Source organism: Rousettus aegyptiacus, unplaced genomic scaffold (genome assembly GCF_014176215.1).
Source record: "Rousettus aegyptiacus isolate mRouAeg1 unplaced genomic scaffold, mRouAeg1.p scaffold_m13_p_7, whole genome shotgun sequence".
Lineage (NCBI taxonomy): Eukaryota > Metazoa > Chordata > Mammalia > Chiroptera > Pteropodidae > Rousettus > Rousettus aegyptiacus.
The window spans coordinates 4,318,671-4,341,850 of record NW_023416310.1 but is presented as its reverse complement, the minus strand read 5'-3'; the positions used below and the strand labels follow the sequence as shown (position 1 = coordinate 4,341,850).

The 23,180-nt window shown below is 33.2% G+C and overlaps 1 protein-coding gene across 4 annotated transcripts in view; it reads left to right on the top strand.

The window, feature by feature from the left end:
- The window catches only part of ROCK2 (Rho associated coiled-coil containing protein kinase 2), a 108,239-nt gene that overhangs the window by 61,545 nt on the left and 23,514 nt on the right, over window positions 1-23,180 (top strand). For 3 of the 4 annotated variants that reach the window (XM_036224907.1, XM_016127096.2, XM_036224908.1), the window contains exons 6-20: window positions 5,194-5,338; window positions 7,833-7,971; window positions 9,839-9,930; window positions 10,721-10,880; window positions 12,172-12,232; window positions 12,846-12,857; window positions 14,159-14,238; window positions 14,389-14,437; window positions 15,013-15,148; window positions 15,249-15,340; window positions 15,593-15,839; window positions 16,239-16,345; window positions 18,463-18,622; window positions 20,548-20,708; window positions 21,080-21,264. In XM_036224907.1, coding sequence (XP_036080800.1) covers window positions 5,194-5,338; window positions 7,833-7,971; window positions 9,839-9,930; window positions 10,721-10,880; window positions 12,172-12,232; window positions 12,846-12,857; window positions 14,159-14,238; window positions 14,389-14,437; window positions 15,013-15,148; window positions 15,249-15,340; window positions 15,593-15,839; window positions 16,239-16,345; window positions 18,463-18,622; window positions 20,548-20,708; window positions 21,080-21,264 — 1,826 coding nt within the window. The remainder of the gene's footprint in view (window positions 1-5,193; window positions 5,339-7,832; window positions 7,972-9,838; window positions 9,931-10,720; window positions 10,881-12,171; window positions 12,233-12,845; window positions 12,858-14,158; window positions 14,239-14,388; window positions 14,438-15,012; window positions 15,149-15,248; window positions 15,341-15,592; window positions 15,840-16,238; window positions 16,346-18,462; window positions 18,623-20,547; window positions 20,709-21,079; window positions 21,265-23,180) is intronic. The other variant, XM_036224906.1, reaches the window with a different exon arrangement.

Sequence of the window (23,180 nt, the reverse complement as noted above, 5' to 3'; positions counted from 1 at the left end):
TGCATAATAGTTCTTTTGATACAGTGCTATTTCATGATTCCTGGCCTCACATATGCTGTTGAATATAGTCTGCTTGGCAAATTCCTACTTAAACTTTGAAACTCAGTCCAGTTTCTTTATCTTGTGGAGGCTTCTTAGATTGACTCCTAAAGCTTTCGAAAAAGATATGTCCTCTTTTTTGATCATTTTCTTATTTTTTTGGCATGAGTGGTTGAAGACTTGTATATTTTCTCTGTCCCAACCCTGGAATCAGCCACTTCTCCCAGAGGCTGATTTCTTTTATTCAAGAGTGGTATTTAGAAATCAGTATTTGGGGGCCTGATGTGCCTACTGCTCCTGGAGTGTCATTACTTCTAAGCCTTCTCACAGGCACATGTATATCGTATACATTATATGTACGAACCCCCATGCACACACATGTTCCTATTTAATTCTGTGTGTGTCTGTAGTATATTAAAAATTGTGAGTCCATACTAATACTTTTAATTCTAGTCCTATACCACAGGCTTCCTTCTAATCTTCCTCCTTTTTTGGGTGTCTTTTTTTTGTTTATTTGTTTGTTTTTTAAGATACTGTTTTCCAAAGTTACTTAGGTCAATTCTTTGCTTCCCTTCTCCCTTTGGTATGGTTATGTTAATTTATAAAACAGGTTCTTTTCTTACTGTTTGTATTCCATTTAGAGTTCTCCCTATAGTCAGGTTGATTTTAGTTGTTAATTTTTTGGATATGTGAAATATTTATCTGGTTTTAAGAATCGGATCTATACAAATTATTGTTTGCTTAGAGAAGGATCACTCCCTCCTATTACCTCATTTCTGTATTCCCTTCTTTTCACCCTTTTCATACCCACCCCCTGTAGGTAAACCAGTCTCTTTAGTTTCCAGTCTGTCCTTCCTGTATTTCTTTAGAATAGGATCAAAGACTTGTCATAAATGTATGATTCTATATCCATATAATTCGGCAGCTTTCCCATGAGACAGTTTTTAAATATATTTTCAAAATGTTTTATTAAAAAAAAATTTAACCACCAATCTGTTGGCCAAAAGTTGTGGTTAGAGTATTAATTTTCTGAAAGCAGAGTGCTATTCACATAGTTTACCTACTAAAAATTCTTTAGTCCTGCCAAAGGATTTATCCTGCAGGTGGTTTTTCAAACTGATCTCCGTCAGACCTTTCCCACCGCATCGTTGTGCAACTTTACACTTAATTGATTTGAACTTAACTGCATTTCTTGAACATGCTTTATATAAAGTCATTCTTGTTTCTTTGTTGTTCTTTTTTCTATCTAAGCTACCATATCACCTCTTCTCCTTTAGAGCTAACTTGTCCATCCTTTACAGCCTAGCTTTATGTCAGTTTTTTGTGTGTCTTACCCTTTTCACTCCTTCCTCTGAACCTTTGAATGATAAACAATTTTCTCTGAGTGGTATTTTGTGTTTGTGTATAGTTAGGTTTTAGCTCTTAAATCTCACAAGATTTTTTTTTTTTTTAAGTCTTAATTTCTGTGGATACATGTGAAATGAAGAGATTTTGTTTACCCTAATAAGTCTCTATTAGTATTTCCACTGGTAAGTCTATAAAGTATAGGATAGTCTATGATAAATATTAATCATATACCCTGCCTTTTGAAGTCAGGCACTGTCTTCTTTATCTTTTATTCTACGTAGTAATCCATACAGAGTATTACTCTCATATTTGATCAGTTATTTCCAAAATTTTTATTTTATTTATATTCAGACTAAAGGACTTCTCTTCTCTATTTGCTATATACCCGGGAAAAGAAAATCATTGAGTTAATTCTGCTAATTTGAAGAATGAGAAGATTGCTTTTGAAATTAATTTCCCATGTTTAATGTATTTCATTGCACTTAAAACATTTACATAAATCATTTTTACAAAATACATTAAACTTACTTTTGCCAAGGTGGTCATAATACTTAGTATTTAGGTGGTGTATATGGCTTCCTTATGAGGAAAGTTGTGATGCACTCTTTATTGGGCAGGTAAAGGAAATGAAGGTCATTTAAATTAATCTACAAAATCCTTGCAAGTTTCAGCTAATGTTTACCATGGTAGAATGAGAAGACCCTTTTGCATTTTCCCTTAAATTTACAAATCATACAACTATAATCTAACAGATTCCTCTGCTCAACACACAAACATTCCTGAGGGATCCACATATCAGTATATCAAAAAATAGGCATATAGGAACAAGCAGGGAAGGCAAGAAATTGGTGGGTAGATAGAGATGGTGTCTGCAGATGCGCAAATGTAGAGATTTAACAGCATGCCACCAAATTGTTAGGTCAATGAAGAAATAAAATTAAAAAAATGAAAAAATACATAGAGTCAAATGAAAATGAAAATACAGTGTATCAGAATTTCGGGGATGCAGCAAAGGAGTGGTACTAAGAGGGAAGTTTATAGTAACACAGGCCTACCTCAGGAAACAAGAAAAATATCAAGCAACCTAACGTTGCATCTTAAAGAACTAGAAAAAGAAGAACAAACGAAGTCTAAAGTCATGGAAAACCTAATTGACCGATCACTAGTAAGGAAATTGAAATAGTAATAAAAATCCTCCCAAAAAACAAAAGGCTAGTACCAGATGGCTTCATTGGTGAATTCTACCACACAATCAAAGAAGATTAATGCCCATCTTTCTCAAAATCTTCCAAAAAATTAGAGGATGGAATGCTTCCTAGTTCATTTTACAAAGCCAACAGTACCCTGACACCAATACCAGGTAAGGACATCGCAAGAAAAGAAAATTACGGGCCACTGTCTCTGATGAACATAGATATAAAAATCTTCAACAAAATCATAGCAAGTTGAATACAGTAACACATTAAAAGGGTCGCACAACACAGTCAAGTGGGATTCTTCTCAGGGATGCAAGGATGGTTCAGCATCTGCAAATCAGTGTGATCCACCACATTAACAAAAGATAAAATCATAGGTCATCTCAATAGATGCAGAGAAAGAATTTACAAGATACAACGTCTATTTATTGATAACAAACTCTCAGTAAAATGGATCTAGAAGGAAAGTACCTCAACATAATAAAAGCCACATATAACAGACCCTCACCTAACACCATACTCAGCAATGAAAAAACAAAGCTTTTCCTTTAAGATGAAGAACAGGAATGCCCACTCTAGCCGCTGTTATTCAACATAGTACTGGGAGTCCTAGCCAGGGCAACTAGGCAAAAAAAGAAATAAATGACATCCAAATTAGAAAAGAAGAAGTAAAACTATCACTATTTGCAGATGACATGATTTTATACATAAAAACACTAAAGACTCCAGCAAAAAAAAAAAGAAACTATTAGAAATAATAAATACAATAAAGTTTCAGGATACAAAATCATTATACAAAAAAAAAAAATACAAAAATCTGTTCCATTTCTGTGTACCAACAAAATGTCAGAGAAGTGAAAATTCCCATTTAGATTTGCAACAAAAAGAATAAAATACTTAAGAGTAATCGTAAAGGAGGGTGAAGGACCTGTACACTAAAAACTACAAGATCTCGTTAAAAGAAAATGAGGACGACACAAAGAAATGGAAAAATAATCTGTGTTCATGGATTGGAAGAATTAACACTGTCACAATGTTCATATATTACCTAAAGCAATCTATAGATTCAGTTCGATCACTAGCAAAACTACAATGAAATAGAACCCCAAATCCTCATATTTGTATGGAACCACAAAAGACCCTAAAGCAGTCCTGAGGGAAAAAAAAAAAGCCGAAGGTATCACACTTTCTGACCTCAGGCTATACTACAAAGCTATAGTAATTAAAACAGTATGGTATTGGCAAAAAAAACAGAGCAATGGAACAGACTTCAGAGCCCAGAAATAAACTTACACATATGTGGGCAACTAATTTTCGACAAAAGAGCCAAGAATATACAACAAAGAAAGGAAAGTCTCTTTAATAAATGGTGATAGGAAAATTAGACAGCCTTATGCAAAAGAATGAAACTAGACTGACCACTCTCATACTATACATAAGAATTAAATCCAGTGGATTGAAGACTTGAATGTAAGACCTGAAACAGTGAAATACATAGATGAGAACATAGGCACTAAGCTTCTGGACATTGATCTCAGAGCTATTTATGTGAATTTGACACCAGAGACAAAGGAAACAAAAGTGATTGAGGTTACATCAAACTAAAAAGTTTCTGCACAGCAAAAGAAACTATTGAAACAAAGAGACAGCCAACTGAATGGAAGAAGATATGTGCAAATGATACTTCCGTTAAGGGGCTTATATTCAAAATATGTAAAGAACTCAGACAACTCAACAGGAACAAAACAAAAAATAGGCAGAGGACCTGAATAGATACTTAGCAAAGGAAGATGTACAGATAGCCAACAGACATATACAAATATGTTCAACATCACTAGTTATTAGGGAAATGCAAATCAACACTACAATGAGATACCACATCACCCCTGTTCAAATGGCTGCTATCAAGAAGACAAGAAATAACAAGTGTTAGAGAGGATTTGGAGACTAGGGAGCCCTCCTACATGATTGGTGAAAATAAACTGGTGCAGCCACTATGAAAGCTTCCAGTAGGGAAGTTCCTTTAAAAATTAAGAATGGAACTACTTTATGATCCAGCAATTATTCTTGGTATTTTTATCCCTATAATATGAAAACATTAATTTGTAAAGATATATGTATCCCTATGTGCAATGCAACATTATTTACAATAGGACATGGAAACCTAAGTGTCCCTTGATGGATGATTGAATAAAGAGCTGGTATATCTTACACATTTATAATAGATTACTACTCAGCCATAAAAAAGACGAGACATTGCCATTTTCAACAACATGGATGGATCTTGAGAGTATTATGCTAAGTGAAACAAGTCAGGCAGGAAAGGACAAAAATTGTAGGATTTCACTCATGTCGATTTGCATGGAATTCCATAGAAAAGCTACCACCTTTTTCATTGATGAAAAATAGGTTGGAAAGTTGTCTCTGCTCTCCCATAATCCATACATTTTTATGCATTTTATAATGTATTTGCCCTCTGTCTTCCCAAAGCCTTGTCAGCAATGAAGTTCGGTTTGTAGCAGTTTATATGTAATAATAAATGAATTAGTTGCATTTATGTTCGCGTGTTTTTACATACATCTTTTTTTCTTTATCTCTGCTCTTTACCCAGACAGGCATGGTGCATTGTGATACAGCAGTCGGAACACCTGATTATATCTCACCTGAGGTTTTGAAATCACAAGGAGGCGATGGTTACTATGGGCGAGAATGTGATTGGTGGTCTGTGGGTGTTTTCCTTTTTGAGATGCTGGTGGGTAAGTAAAGTTTTTAACTTGTTCTTTTTTTAAAACCCATCTCATAACACTTTAGTTCTAAGTCAAGAATCTGAGAATATAAGGAAATTAATTAATTGCATGTGTCCTAGGGAGGAAGTGGAATTTCTCAAAGCTTTGAATTAGTAGTTTGATATGATCAATTGTTAATTAGAAAATTAAAACCAAGTCTTATACTGCAAGCTGATTGAGTAGAATATGAAAGGAATTAAAAGTATACTGCTAGGAAATATCCATCCAATGGACCTTTTTGTATTAAGAAAACACTAGAATAAGAAGCTTACAGCTATACTGGGCCTCCATGCTAAGATTCTTTTTTTTTATTTGATCAATAGTATCTGTTGTAAATATTTTAAGTATAAGGCTATTAATACTTGTTCTGATAATAGAGAACTCTGTTTAGTTTGTTTATATAATCGATTTTTGTTAACTGTATTTCTTATATTTATTACTTGTATATATATTTGGTTTGTAATTCCAGTAAAATAAATCATAAATGTAGTTATTGATGACTTGACTATCAAGATAAATATATTTTATAATATTTGATTCTCAGAAAATTCAGAGGCAAATTTAATAATTTCTTTTACTTGAACCAAATCCAAATTTCAAAGGCCTAAATATTTCAAAACTTTTCTTTACATCATAGATTTCATTCTTAAGATTTTCCATTCCTCAGTACTAGGGACACAAAAATATCTTCTAAGGAAGCTAATGACTGAATCATCTGGCTTGGGGAAGAGGGGAGATGTAGCCAAATCTCCTTTCTGAGGCAAGTGTGATAAGGCTAATAACATTATATGAAATGACTTCAGAGTTCAAAATAATATTTTTAAATTTTGAGAATTTATTTTCTAGAAGATAACCCTAAAACAGATTGGTAGTAGAAAATCTGTAAAATCTGTATGACAATTGGATATGGTTATTGCTTAAAAAAAAAAAAAAAGACATTTTGGTAAATCCCAAATTTAAGTAATAATTAGGCATGGAACTGTTGTGTGGCATAAGTTACCTTCTCTTGATGACCGTCCTGTGTATGTAGCATTAATCTTGCTATGCTTAGTCTCATGTCATAGTATAACCTACTTCGTTTTGGACCTGTCTTTGTAGTGGGTCTCATTGTACTCACCGTATGTTCCCAGGTAGCCGTTCATCCTCCCCACCTCTGGCCCGATCTGATGATGCATCAGGTGTGGCTTATAATCTTTGGGAAGTAGAATATATTCTATCATTTGCCTAGACTCTTCTAGGGGTTTAGAAAATAATACACTTTGTAGGAAGTCAACATGGCTTATTTGAAGAGGCCATTTAAATTCCTGCTGTTGTTTTCGGCTCAGCTGAATTGAACAAGTTTGAATGGCACTGATTTGCAGTATTCTGAGCCCGCTCTGGTGCTTGCTTGCGTTGGTCGTCATGGGATTTCATCTAAAGGACTCTGCTGCAGTTAAAAATGGCACTGGAAAAAATCTTGAATTCAAAGCTTCCCTCCACCCTGCTTTGAAAACAAATAAAAATTACCCACACAACTATCCCTTTTGAAGTTCTGCATTGGCTGATTTGGGAGTCTCTTTTGTAATAGGATGACTGGTCCTCAAGGCATCCTAGCAGAGCCTTTAACCCTTGTGACTTTAGATAAGTAGTAGCCAAAGCGATGCCATCAACTTTTTCTGTCTTTGTACTGCTTTCATTGACTATCACGGTCATTCGTCAGCAGAAACACTGCTTTGGGAGACCATTCCTACCATTTTCAACTCTTACTGTGTGTCGTCATCTTAGACAAATCACATGTCATCTATTGGGGCTCGGCTTCCTTGTCCATAAGCTGATGGGACTGGTCTAACTCTTAGAGCTCCACTGTCCAGTCTGTTATGATGTGACAATGGTTTATATCTGCACTGACCAGTATGGTAGGCACTGGCCACTTCAAGCGCTTGAAATGTGGCTAGTGTGACTAGGAAACGGAATTTTTCATTTTGTTTAATTGTAATTAACTTAACTTTAAATTGCCACGTGTGGTTAGAGAATACTCCCAAAAGGCTGATTCATGATCCAGCTTAAGCATGATAAGACTAACTGATCTGACTTCACTTAGTATCTTTTTCTTTAATTATTCAATAAATATTTTCCTTTCCTATTATAAAAATAACAAAATTCTAGAGTTAACATTGACTTATTTGCTCTTAAGAGTATGTTTAAAAATTTTTTTATTTTTTTCGTTTCATTAATTTTTTATGGTGACATTGGTTAACAAAATTCAATAAGTGTCAGCTATACATTTTAACAGTAAGGCATCTGTATATTAAAATTTAAGTATATTCTTGGTGTGTGTCTGTTTGTTTTGACTGAGACTTCTGGCCTATAACCATTCATTCTCCATGCATGTGACAAATTTAAACTGAATATATTGAAATACTAGATGAAAATGTTTCATATGCATTCTATGTTACACTCACTGTCTTCTTTCTTGGAATTTCAGGGGATACACCATTTTATGCAGATTCACTTGTTGGAACATATAGCAAAATTATGGATCATAAAAACTCACTGTGTTTCCCTGAAGATGCAGAAATTTCTAAACATGCAAAGAATCTCATCTGTGCCTTCCTAACGGATAGGTAATATACATTGAATTTCTTTGTAGAAATGACACCTTTCCCTTTTACATTCGTAGAAATGAACTAACTTATTTACATGTGAAATCAATCTCTCACTTTATCCAAATTACATTTAATTCTGGATTAGCCTTTTTTTTTTTTTTTTTTTTTACTGCTTAGCCTGGTATTGGGTTACCCTTGTCATTTTTTTACATGCAGCTCAATTGTAATCTAACTCTAACCTTAACCCTATTGTCTAAAATGAAGAAAAATAGAACTCGGTAAAATATGCATTTGAGAGAAAACTTTTGTATTATTCACATTTTATCCTAAGGTAACTAAGCCACGTTACTCTTGATTGTACAACTTTTGAGGGAAGAGCATTCTGCACAGATAAACACTCAGCCGATTATAATCTTAAAAACTGCATTGCGTTTGAGTGTCTCCTTTCCAACCAGTTTCTATTTGCATTTGAAATGAGCAAGTCTGTCCTGGAAATTCTGTATTTCTTAAAACAAAATAAAAGAACAATGTTGTGAAAACCTAAAAAAGAGAAGCTAGAAAGCTACTTCAGAGTTTCTCCCTGGGTCTCTTGGCTTTCTAGTGTCCCATTTTGTATTTGTGCCAGGAGCCGTCCTCTCAGAGGACCAACACACAAGATGTTGCTTGCTCCCCCAGTCCAAACTCTACTCACTAGCTCGATGTTCTTGGGGTAATTATTTTATGTTTTTAGGCAATAATATTATCCATAAAATGATAGGATCAGATTAGATGGTAACTAAGGACACTTGTAGCTCTAAAATGCTATGTTTCCTTAGCACACTTTGTTGCCTAGTTGCTATTAGAAGAAGTAAGGTAGTAACTACCCTCATACAATCATATTTTTGTAGGATAAAATCTTAAAGGTAGAATTCCGGGATACACATTTTAAAATTAGGTGATGTTGCAAAGTTGACCCCCCAGAGAAATCACATCAGGGAATATTTTCATTAGCATTGTTTCTCTCATTTTCATCAAACTGAATGTTATGAAATTTTAAGATTTGTGAATTATGTGATTATTACACAGTCCATACTGATAAACTCAAAGCAAATCGTATATGTTTGATTTGATGGGGATGATCATAATTTGGGCTGAAAGATAAAATATAAAATGGGATATAGCATAATTAATGAAAGGAATAAAGAATGGTTGTAGGTGGAAAAAAGATATTTTGATAAGAATTTAATGCCATCAGTGTGGCAAGGGGCACTTCCCTCTGAAGTTTACGGGTTTTCCTGTTTATAACATAGTTCCAGGGCATATTAAAAAATGTTTTTTATTTCCATACAATCTTTATTGAAGACTCAAAGGGGCAAAGAATGAAATTATTAACTTTTTTTTTGTATTCAAAATGATAATTTTAATATAAATGTAGAGATAATTTATCTGAGTGAATGTGGATAGTGTCAAATGCAACATGATTTATTTTTAAGAAGGGGAGAGATTTTATTAAATAACATTTATATGAGAGAGATTTCGATAATTCTTCTAGGCCAAAAGTTAGGTCTTCATTGATGTTACGTCCTGAAGTTGGTCGTGCGATTTTGGCACATTCAAGTGCATTTTTTAATTTGAAAGATTTATGCGTACTTTCATTTGACACAACTACAGATGGAAATAGATTTTACTTTCGATGGTGTTTACATTATAGTCTTTTTAATCTGTCTGGAGAGATTATATACTATAAAATTGAAACTGCTTATTTTTGAGAAACATTTTTAACTGAAGCTTTCAAAAAAGATCTCAAACTCATTTGTGATTTTGCTGTTGATCTTTGTTGAGAGGTTTAATATTTTTGTCTTTTTATAATCTTAATTTTTATATAATCTTTAACTGCATTGTTTAGGGAGGTACGACTTGGGAGAAATGGGGTAGAAGAAATCAAACAACATCCTTTTTTTAAGAATGACCAGTGGAATTGGGATAACATAAGAGAGAGTAAGTTAATAAATTTAAATATTTCTATTCCATCACATTTTAAATCTCAGAAATTGATTACTCTTTTGAATTAACTAGCATGTTTGATATACGTAATGCTAACTAATTTTTAAATTGAGAGGTTTCATTTCAAATTCATGGCAATATTTACAGATCTAATCTTGATAAGCAAACTAAGTATACAATAAACATGTATTTATTAACAATATTTCCCAAGGATATTATAATAAACATTATTGATTTCTTAATTTGTCAAGTTCACTTTCATGAACTCAATAATTTGTAGACTTGGGGAAATATAATCCTTTAATTTGAATGTGTTGAATTAATAAATCAGTAATTATTTATGGAAACTATACTCTGGTCAGTACTAGGATAAGTATAGTAATTCATTTTAACTTTATGTGTATTTGACATTAATTTACTTTAAGAGTAAGAAATATTTCTGCCTAAAGAATATAGAAAACTGAAGACTAAAGAATGTTTGTGCAAATTATTGCTGCTTATAATCTTACTACCTAGAGTAATATCATATTGCTTTCTTTAATTGATTTATATTTAAAACTGATCTAATATAGTAGTAAAACATAAAGTTCTAATTCTTTGAAATGATAAAATGGAAATTGTTACTAGAATTTTCTATAGTAAACCATAATATATTATTAATTTTATAGTACTCATGTTCAATGTGTTAATATTAGTAAAATATATTGTTAATAATATAAAACAATAGAGTCTGTTTAGATATATGTTTTTTATTATGAATGAAATAATTCATTTCTTTTTATAGCGGCAGCTCCGGTAGTACCTGAACTCAGCAGTGACATAGACAGCAGCAATTTTGATGACATTGAAGATGATAAAGGAGATGTGGAAACCTTCCCAATTCCTAAAGCTTTTGTGGGAAATCAGCTGCCTTTTATAGGATTTACCTACTACAGGGAAAATTTGTATGTTGTTTGTTTGTTACATTTTTGTATTCAGTCTTACTTCGAGACTCTAAATTATATAAGATAAAGTGTTCATTTGTTTTAAACTTTGAGTTTTTTCAGAAAGACTGTCAGAGGGATGGTTTTTGATTTAATTTAATTTTTTTGCTCCTGAATGTTATATTTATTTGCAAATGAATGCAAGGCAATGCTCTATGTTCTCTTGAGTTATAGAGTAAGACCAAATAACTGCTTTTAAAGGAGCTTGTCAGCTAATGAGGAATATGATAAAACTGTATAGTCATAAAGAAGAGTAGACTGTACAGAGTAGTGTAATCCATTGGGGTTCAAACATAGGGTATATGTTACTAGATTATGACCACTTGGAGGACTTGATAAGACTGATTTTCTTGCCTGAATTTTTCCATCTAGTGCAGAGCCTGGCACAAAGTCATCATTCAATAAATATTGGTCAACGGAAGTGAGTTTTGGGGGTCTAACATTAGAAAATAGATTGAAGTTGGAGTTTAGGGAAGAATAATGCAACAGATGGTGGCTGTGTACTCTGCTAAGGGACTTTTGACTTTGACAAGCAGTGAGGAGCCACTGAAAACCATTAAATAGTTGAGTGAAGCATTAAAGACATTTGAGAAGCTTTTTGGTACTTCGTGTGTGTAATGATTAGGGTGATGAGCCATTATGGTTTGCCTGGGACTGAGGGTTTTCCTAGGATGTCATGTGGGACTTTCTTTCCAAAACTAGGAAAAATTCTGGGCAAACCAGCAACACTAGGTCCCACTGCTACCAGTAGTATTCTGAAAACTATTATAATGCTGACTAAAATGAGGATATCAGTGTCAGGAGAAACCCAAGAATATAGGCAGTGAAGAAGGACTCAGTTAAAAAGAGAAATCGACTGTTAAATAGAAGTGATCATTTATGTATTAAGACCTGGCAATCAAGAGGTGTTATCTTTGAAAAGGAAGAGAGCCATCTCTTTAGAAAATACCTAGAGGAATAAAATAGTCACAGGAACTCAAAATGAGATGATAAAGGGGAAAGTGTAGTCCTGTTTAGCACTCTGATCTCAACAATGTTAAATAATACAACATATGCTAAGTGTGAGAAGAAAAGTTTAATATTTGAAATTATTGAAAATGGTATAATGTCTAGAGTGGAAAATATTGCTTCATTTTGAATATGTTGAAAAAAGAAAACTCTTTGGTTGGAACTTAATTCTGAGAATGACTTGGTATTAGAAAATGGGGTAAAGTGACATGCAAATAAATTTATTTCCTGCCGTTCCTTTTAGGTTACTAAGTGACTCTCCATCTTGTAGAGAAAATGATTCACTACAATCAAGGAAGAATGAAGTATGTATAAATTTTTACTACTATATTTTAGTTACATTTTAGTAATGTCTCTGTACTTTTAAAAGTTTATTTGATGCTACTTTTAGAATATTAGATACCATTCCTTGTTGCAATACAGTTCAGCATAACATTGAAATGATTCATTTTTTTGATAAATATCATTGTGTAAGATATAGCGGCCAATGAAAGAATGGATTATACATGGTTTTAGGCTTAGGTTTAGTAGCAAAAGTGATAGATTTGTAAACAGTTATAATACCAGTTAGAAATTTTTATAATCTTAGTGCTATAAAAGTACAAATAATAAGGTATGAGTACAGAAATAGTGGAGAGATTCAAATTTTAAGTATCTAGCAATGAATTCACATAAAGGATAATTTTGTCAAACTGTTACAGTATTTTGTGACCTCTATAATTTGTAACTGCATACAAAGCTAAATCACACACACATACATATACACATAAATGAGGATGCTAAACATTTTTCTCTTCAATACTTTAAAATATTTGATTGAATAATTTTGGTGTGATTTTGTTTTAGGAATTTTACAAAGCAAAACAAGCATTTAATGCTTTCTGTGTTTTTGTTTGTTCGTTTGTTTGTTTTAAATAGGAAAGTCAAGAGGTATGTTGATGTCAAACATCTTGAAAAACTGAGAAAACCTCATCACTCTAGTAATGTTTTGAGATAGCGATATTCCACTTAGCATTTGGAGTACGACATCTACCCAAAAGAGAAGTCCCCAGTCTTTTTCCTACCAAGTATCCCTTTTATTATTGTTCCTATGATCTGTTATTTAAAATACGTATTGTGTAATTTTCTTGTTTTTATTTATCAAGGACATACAATTGACAGCAAGAACTTCCTATTATTGTGTGATAGCTAGTAATCAAGTTGTATTAATGCAGTAGCCTTTAAATTTGACTAGTTCATTGGCCTATATGTTCTTATTAAGGAAAAATACAGTTTTGCTTAAGATAGATGAAATATTTAAGAAACCACGGGGAAGAACTTAATCACTAGAAAGAATAGTGGAAAGAACATTGGACTCGGGATCTAATAGACTTGGGTTGATTTTTAGTACTGCTGCTTACTTGCATGCTATCTCAGCCCAGTTATTCAGCTTTGCTGGAATTTAGTTTCTTTACTGAGTACATATAACACTGCCATCTTCATAGAGTTTTTGTTAGAATTAATGAGAACATTTGTCAAGTGCCTGTACAAAAGGAACTCAAAACGTTAAATCCTTTATAAAGGTACTAATGATCCAAAAATGGTTATTTAATACTTTCTGTAATTTTAGTTTGTATAAAGACTGACATGTCTGGCCTAGAAGAAGATTTAAAGAATGGCAAGGAGATGACTTGAAATTAGCTATCATGTATCCAAAAGACTTATTAATCGTAACTCTTTATAGTATTATGCCTGACACTGTGAAGGAAGATATAAAGAAGAGCTTATATTCTTATTTTTAAGAACACTAACATATATTTGAACATGTTTAATCGAATATTCCAAATATTTGTCTTATATCTAGATAGACCTTTTATCCTTATAAGCACAATGGCGACAATATTTTCAAATAAATAATCTTCAGAAGTATATTGGAGAATATCAGAGGATATTCTTTATTCATAATAAATGAGAAACTTGGAGTAGTAGAATTCTGCCAACAATAGAGGTTCTTATTCATACGTGTACAAAGCGTGTTCATACACACGTGTACTGTCATAGACAGAAAGCAAGAGATGGAGGATTTTTTCCCTCTGTTAGTAGAAGGCACCTTAAGAAGACACAAATACTGTACCATCGTAGAGGAGATTACATTAAGTTAAAAGAAAAGAGAAGCTTATCATTGTATTCTTTAAGCCCCTCACCTTTAAGTGTGACTAAACTTTATAATTAAGTTTCTTGTTTTCTGACAGATTCAGAAAAAACTGTACACATTAGAAGAACACCTTAGCACTGAGATACAAGCCAAAGAGGAGCTGGAACAGAAGTGCAGGTATGTTTCATAGTTAATTAAATAGTATATTGTAAAATTTAAGTTTAAACATATTACTAAAAATGTAATTATGATTATTTTTAAATTTATGATAAATGCTTTTACTGTGAATTAGTTATTTTATTTCCTGTTTCTTTTTAAATTCTTTAGGTCTGTTAACACTCGCCTAGAGAAAGTAGCAAAGGAGCTGGAAGAAGAGGTAAAATAGTTCAACACTTTTATTAACCTTTTTGTTCATGAAAAGTTATGATGCTTGACTTACCTGTAAAGTTCTCTTGGTGCCATATTCTTACATATCTTGATCTGTAATAAAACTTACCATGTAGCATTGGAGGACAGGATTAAAATTATAGGATAGTCATGATAATAGCCTTCATGTTGTTATTTTTCATAAAACTTGAGTTAATTTAGTATGGGTAGATAATTCAAAATAAAAAATGCATATTTATTAATGACATGGCTTAAAAACAAAGTGACCATTGGGGTTTTTTTTATTGTTATTCATAACGTTTTAGATCAGTGGTTTATGTTGCATAAGATGGTTCAGTGATTTGGAATTAAATGCAGAGTTTGACTTTCAATAGTAAACAAAATGCTCATCTGTTTGATTATTTAATAGTGTGCTTATTTTTAAAAAATAAAACATAATTTAACAATACAGCAGTTACAGCTTTTTTAACAGACTTTAAATCTACTTGAAATAACAAATATTTTTGTTTTTGTTCGATTTTTATACTTACTTTCCTCCAATAATAACTTCAAGCATTATTTCAGATTACCTTAAGGAAAAATGTGGAATCAGCATTAAGGCAATTAGAAAGAGAAAAGGCGCTTCTTCAGCACAAAAATGCAGAGTATCAGAGGAAAGCTGATCATGAAGCAGACAAGAAACGAAATTTGGAGAATGATGGTTTGTGGAGTAGAATATTAAATACCAAGAAAAAAAATTCAGTGTGTGTTGTGTGTGTGTGTTGTGTTGAAGCTTGCCACTGAAATGCTTTTTATCATAGTTAACAGTTTAAAAGATCAACTTGAAGATTTGAAAAAAAGAAATCAGAACTCTCAAATATCCACCGAGAAAGTGAATCAACTCCAGAGACAAGTAGGTTCCTCCCAATTCGTAATAATGGAATTAAAATTTAATTTATGACTGCCTATTAACAGTTCTAATTGGCATTGTTACTAAAGGATTTTGCCTCTAATTTGAAAGAGAAATCACTAGGAAATATTTTTAGGTTTTTGTTTATTTTAAATATTTATAATGGGGTAGTCAATTGAAGTATTTTCATTGTATACACCTGTGTTTGTCTGTCTGTCTGTTTGTGTGTTTGTTTGATTTTGAATGGAATAACAGCTGGATGAAACCAATGCTTTGCTGCGAACAGAATCTGATACTGCAGCCCGGTTAAGAAAAACCCAGGCAGAAAGTTCAAAACAGATTCAGCAGCTGGAATCTAACAATAGAGATCTACAAGATAAAAACTGCCTCCTGGAGACTGCCAAGTTAAAACTTGAAAAGGAGTTTATCAATCTTCAGTCGGTTCTAGAATCTGAAAGGAGGGACCGAACCCATGGATCAGAGATAATCAGCGATTTACAAGGTATTAAAGTAGCAATTGCACTTGAATTCATCTTGATCATTTATAGTTTGGAAATAACTTTATATGATGGATAATGTACTTGAGTAGGACATTTCTGTATATACTACCCTGTTATATAAAGTTAGGGTATTAGAAATACATTAATACAAAATGTTATGAATGAAAGATTTACTTTTCAAATAATTCAAAGTATTTTCAGTATCAAACCACCTCCCAAGGTGGTAGAGTGGGTTCCAGCCGAATTAACTGTAAAGCATTATCTCAGCTCTATCAACTATGCCAATAATTATAGAACTTCTCATAAATCACAACTCCAAAGTATAAGGTGATGTCCACATTTTTTACTTTTAATGTATATATTTTATGAGTTTATTGTTTTTTTAAATGTTGCAATTTTAGGTAGAATATCTGGCCTAGAAGAAGACTTAAAGAATGGCAAAATCTTATTAACAAAGGTAGAGATGGAGAAGAGACAGCTGCATGAGAGATTTACTGACTTGGAAAAGGTAAAACGTGTTAAGCTTTGTATTTGTGTAAGAAAATGACAGAGTTCCAAATTGGAAAACTTATTCTAAAATAAGGAAGATCCGTAACTGAAATATTTCTGCATTCTCGTGGACTCTTATGTTTAGACTTGGTGTGAACTAGGGGTGTGTATGTTTAAGGCTTGCCATACCTGCATGAGCCACCCGTGGTATGCCAGATGCTTGTGAAGGAAACACCTCTCCTGGAGTGTATATAATGAGGGCGCTTCTCTCTAGAGAGCCAAGGAAAACTCACATTTATAACATGTCTTAAAAATGACATAACTTTAGGCATTTAGATTTTTTTTTTTTTAAATACTATAAGCTAGGGATAATTTTCAGGCTCTTTGCAGTTACTATTTTACTTTGTTCATTTATTCATTCATTTATGTATTTAGCATATCATCTGTGATAGAAATATTAGGATGCAGTCTTTGCCTCTAAAAATCTCACAGCCAGATGGGTAATTTCTAAAGAAATAGTAAATCACAGAGATACTTCTAATGCAGTGTGGTTAATAGAATGACAGAGGTGTATGGACCAGGGTATGTGAGGTAGATTCACAGGATGTATCCCTAATCTGACAAGGCAGGATTGGTCGATAGGGTTAAGACACATTCTGAGTTGGGGCACACAGCAAAGGCATAGCAAATGGGAGGTTAAAAAAATGATGTTATTGGTTTACTAACGTACAAACAGTTGAATATTTCTGCAGTATAGACCATCAGTCAACAAATTTTGATCTTTTAAGGGAAAGACAGTAAATATTTTAGGCTTTGCAGGCTTTATAGTCTCTCTTGGACCTACTCAACTCTGCTGCAATACATAAAGGAATGGGCATAACTATGTTTCAATGATATTTTTCAAAAACAGTGAGCCAGTGTGATTGTCCTGTAAGAGTATGTGAATTCAGTGGCCAAAGTGAGGCTACATAACTAGGTGTGAACTAGGTCATGTAAGATTTTGAATGTCTGTTAAGAAACTTAGTTTCTCTAAGTAATGGACTAGCTAATGAAGGGCTTTAAATCGGGTGATCTTATTAGAAGTATAGTTACAGTAGATCACTGTGTACCATGTAGAGAACAGATTTGAGGAGAACAGACAAGAGGTAGGGAGGAGATTTGAGGATTTTTCAGTATTCAAATAATAAAGAATAAAGGAAAAATGCTCTTTTACAGTAAACCATGATAAATCCATTTTAGTTCTAAGTTTGAGACGCCTGTGAGATAGCTAAATTACGATGCCTGCAGTACATTTTGTTTTGGTACTAGAAGTTAGAAATGGTTGAGAGTCATCGATGTAGAAGTAGCTGAAACCTTGCAATGGGAGAGCCCACCTGGGAAGGCATTGTTTAGAGCAGTGGTTTTTTGGGGCAGAGTAGATTACTCTGGCTGTTGATTGTTAGTTTGAAAAAATCAGATTTTACTTGAAACACAAAAATATCTACATTTATGATACAAACTACAGAAAACAAAGAATTAGGAAATTTTTTGAGGATATATAAAAAATAGACTGACTTCAATTATTAAAGATTTTCAATTTAAAACATCTCGTACATGGAAAATAAAGGTGAATGGTAGAGGTTACTGAGATTTTTATTTTGAAGATATAGCAAAGGAACACATTAGATATATTTTAAAAGTTTGAGAAACAATGATGTAGGAAGAGGAGAAGCATCGTGGCTAAAGAGCACTACCTCTAGGGAACACCCGGCACTTAAGGGGGAGCTAGAGGAAAACTTCACAAGTGGTGGAAAGAAAAAGAGCAGGATGGGAGAGCCAGTGAGTTCAGTGTCAGTCAAGGAGATAGTGTCAAGGGCAACAGTGAGTTCAATGAGATAAAGACTGAAAAGTGTCGAATTTGTTATTGAGAATATCATTGGTTACTTTATTGAGATTAGAACACATCTCAAGTGTATGAGAGAGGGGTACCCTGGGAAGAGAACAGACAGAGTTTGTAATTACTTTTACAAGAAGTTTACAACGAAGAGGAGAGGGAAAGTATTGAGCATCCTTGGTAAGTCTATAAAAAAAAATGTAAGTTTTTGAAATTGCGAGCCAGTATTTTTTGTTGATAGCTGCCATTTTAATGTTTACTAGGAAAAGAGCAACATGGAAATAGATATGACATACCAACTGAAAGTTATGCAGCAGAGCTTAGAGCAAGAAGAAGCAGAACACAAGGCTACAAAAGCGCGGCTGGCAGATAAAAATAAGATTTACGAATCCATCGAAGAAGCTAAGTCAGAAGCCATGAAAGGTATGCATTTTTATGAGAGGGGTTTCCGGCAGCATTTTATTAAGAATGGATTCTGTATTTGATTCTTTGATTCTGAAAATAGTCGGATAATTTCTTGTTTTCCAAACTGACCGTTTATAATTCTAAAGGATTTGAAATTCTAAAAGAAATCAATGAAGTATTCTTGCAAAAAACTCATAAAACTCTTCAACAGAAATTTTATTTCATATTGAAATATAACATTTATGAATAACAGCAAAAACAGGCTTTTAATTATTGAATGTAATTAAAATTGGAGGGGTTTTTTGGTTAATATCAATTTAGCTTAAGGCACTAATTCAGGATGATAAAAAATGAAATGAACGCTTTATTTAGAAAAATCAAATTAGAAGAGATGAAGTTAGTGGGCCACGTTTCCCGGTCTGTGGCCTAGAAGACAGAGTGGCATTTCTTTTGAGGTGTAAGTTAGGTGCAATAAAATGCAAACATGTTTCACGTTTGTAGTGCACACTTGCAAGAATCACCCAAACCCAGGTATAGAATCTATCTTTTCACCACTTCAGTAAATTCATGCATGCCTCTTTCTATTTTCTGTGCCCACATTAGGGTGATTGTTTTTTAAAAATTAGTACTTTTGTTCGTAGGGTATTCTCTGAACCGATGAATTTGAACCAAGTCAGTATAATAATTGCCATTTCTTCAAATTCCTTGTTAGAACAGTAAGATAAGATTCATGGTGGCTTGTGTTTTGCATGAGTGCACATAACTTACGTATTATAGATGGTACTCAAATCTGGGTCCAAGCCTTTGGCTTTCTGCGGCATATCATCGCCTCCTTTGATTAAGAATGTGACTTCACCATCAACGAATTCCTAGTTATGTGACCTTGTCTAGTTACTTAAACTTTTTGTACCTTCTTTCCTGTAAAGGGACAATTATACAGTATTAGGTCGCTGTAAAAATCAAGTGTAATGATGCATGAAAAGTGCTATTATTAGTAGTGCGTAAAGAATAGTTTCATTTTTCCACACTTGAAGACAATTTATTAAAAACCGAAAAGTCACAGGTTTCATTTCTACTTAATATAACTTCGAAGTATATGGTAATTAGATGTCAGGCGTCAGGTGTAAAGGAGCAGAGGAACCTGGTTGAATTTAAACAGATTTTCTAATTGGAATATCAAAAGGTAATCTTAACTGTAATAATTTACATTTAATGTGGAATCACTTTGCTCTTTGTGATGGAAAAAGGCTTTTATAAAAAAAAAAAAGCCTATTTAATAAAAAACAAGTGAAAAGTTATTGTGAATTGTTTAAAAAATATAAGAAAGTATAAAGAAGTAAGTAAAGATTAGCCAGTCCTAGTAATCAGGATGATACTTGTATATTTTCTCAATTTTCTATACTGGTTTGCTTTTCTTCTTTTAAAAATATTATGACTGTTTTCTTAGCCCATTAAAGATTTTTGTTTAATAGTAAGTTCTTATCTAGTGCTTGCCATATGCCAGGCAGCATTTAAGAGCTATACATAGTTTAACTCCAAATGGTCACAACATCCTTTCGAGGGCAGGTACTATCATCATCTAGAGATAAGAAAACAGCTTCAGGTTAATTAACTTGACCAGACAAATAACTAAGAAGTGCCACAGCCAGGGTTGAAATTCCAGAAGTTTGGTTCCTGAGCCCGATCCTCTACCATCTCCCCAAAACATAGTGTTCCTCCTCTGTGGAGTGTAGATTTTTATATGCTACGAAAGAAACTAATTCAAGCATGAAATTGTTGACATTTCATATACTTTAAGAGGAGTGATGAAAATATTAAATCGGGGATTTAAAATACTTTTAAGGCAGCATCATTTACCATAATTTTTATTAGCATAGTGTCATGTATTTGATATGCTGCTTTCGTTTGTAAATTCATGAGCATGTACATTTTTGTGGCAATAGAAATGGAAAAGAAGCTGTTGGAAGAAAGGACTTTAAAGCAAAAAGTGGAGAACCTGTTGCTCGAAGCTGAGAAAAGGTGTTCTATTTTAGACTGTGACTTCAAACAGTCACAGCAGAAAATAAATGAACTTCTGAAACAAAAAGATGTGCTAAATGAGGACGTAAGTATGTTTACTAATAAATAATAATAAACTAATGAATTAATAGCAAATTAGATTTGTTTGTAAAGATACAGTGATGGTTTCAAAATTTAAAATTTTTTCTTGTCCATAGCTATTTAATTTTACTAAATTTGGATGTTATATTAAGTGAATCATAATTAAAAATTTTTTTAAGTTATTTTTACCCGAAAGACCATATTTTAGTTTGAAAATATAACATTATCGAAAATACAAAAAATATTTTTCTGTGAAATAAATTAATTGCCTAGGGGCAAAAATTTGTTTTACATCATCATATATACTGCCAGCTTCATTGATAAGAAAAATCAAAATAATTTACTTACATACAAAGTACACAATTTATTTTTTAGGTTAGAAACTTGACATTAAAAATAGAGCAGGAAACTCAGAAGCGCTGCCTTACACAAAATGACTTGAAGATGCAAACACAGCAAGTTAACACACTAAAAATGTCAGAAAAGCAGTTAAAACAAGAAAATAATCATCTCATGGAAATGAAAATGAGCTTGGAAAAACAGAATGCTGAACTTCGAAAGTAAGTCGAGATAAAATTTTACTAATATGCACAACTATTCACATGTACATTATCTTAATTTTGGTTTATCTGGGGATTTTTTTTTTGACTGTTTTATTTTCGTGATCTTGTTTTCTCTTTTTTTTCTATGTAAGTCATGTGTTGAGTGCCACTGTTCTTGTTCAAGATTCTGTTTGCTTCTCCAGCAGTTTTTTACTAGTGCCACCTTACTACGATAAAATGATAGAGCAGTGGCGTTGGACAGAAGAAAATTCACCTCACGCGCTGAAGATTCCTGCTTAAGACTGTTTCTCGTCCATGTGTTTTTCATTTGTTCCTTTAGTGCCATGGACTTGGAAATATTTGACTGTTAAGCAAACACCATATAAGTTTTTAATTATTTTTTAGGATATACCCTAGTGCTCTGTTTACTTGGAAAATAGAAAACCTAGTTAAAATACTGTTAATGTACAGTAAACATACTATTAAAGTTTGTTCCATTAAGTCATTAGTAGTATAATTACTTCTTCCCAGTCATGACCAAAGGTCATACTGGATCCTAGTTATTTGAAGAGAGGCAGTGTGGTAGAGTGGAAAAACATAGGCTTTAGAGCCAGACACATTAAAATGTCAGCCTTATTTCTACTGCTTATTAGCTGACCCACACTGGGCAAAATATTTACTGTCTCTAAGCCTTCTATCATACCTACAAAAAGGGATAATAATGGCTTTCTTATCGGGGACCTTGTAAAGGATAACAATGATTTATTTAACAGCATCTAGCACACAATAAATGGTGGGACTATTACTACTACAGCGATTACTGTTACTACTGCTGTGATGCCTACTACTAAAACTATTAATTACTCTACTCTCATTGCTAATTGCCTGTTCTTTACATACCTGTGACAGGTCTGTAAGATTGATACTACCTAGGAAAGGATGGTCAAAAAGATTTTGTTCTTTTTGCCGATCTGTTACCTTGGGTAAGCCTCTAGATTCTTGAACTGCGTGAGAGTTCAACTTTTAAAACTCGGAACTAGAAACTTGAACAGTGTTTAGACATCTTCATCTTTGTTTTGTTTTGTTTTGTTTTCCCTTGTATGTTAGTTGTATTCTTCTCTCTCATTTTAGGCTAGCTTTTTCCATTTAACAGGAAACTTGGTCCTTCAACAAGGACAGATTCTAGAGAGGTGTCGTATAGCTTCATTGATTTGGAGAGACCCTGGTTTGACTCCTCCGGATCCCGGGTTCAGAAAGCACACCAGGTCATGGGACAGAACCCACTGACCAAGCTTGGGTTAAGAGCCTGAGCTGTGGGTCCGAGGTTCTAGGGAAACACAGTTTTAAAATCACTTCACTGAATAGATACTCTCTTTAGTGTCTGTTATAACAGTGTTTATATAAATGCAAGAGCTAGTTAAACATCTAGATTGCGTTTCCTCTCCTGTTCTGATTACACTGTTTATATCTAATTTATGGTATGTAGTATACACGCCCCTAGTTTTCTCTAGAGATGCACATGGATCTGTTGTTTCATAATCCCTCAGTTCCTAACCCCTCCTCTCTAAAGATGTCACATTTGCTATCTTAGGAGGAAAGACAGGCACATAAATAATTGGAATACAAGGTTAAAAAAGCACATGCAGTCAGAATTTACATATGAAGTGCTATGTAGGCTTTCATTTGAAAATGGCCAGCATATATATATTCCTTCCTAGATTCCAGTAAAACCCTAGGAAAGGAATCTTAAATGTATAAACCCGCATCAAGAATTACAGTGGATTGGAGGACAGGAAGTTCCTTTAGTTAATGAGACAGTGGCAAGTAGATGGAAACCTCCTGATTAATGCAGTGGAGTAAAGGGAGCAGCAGTCAGGGGTATGTACGAAGTGGGAAGCAGGTGAAGAAGAAGATGCTGCGTTATTCACGCAGCA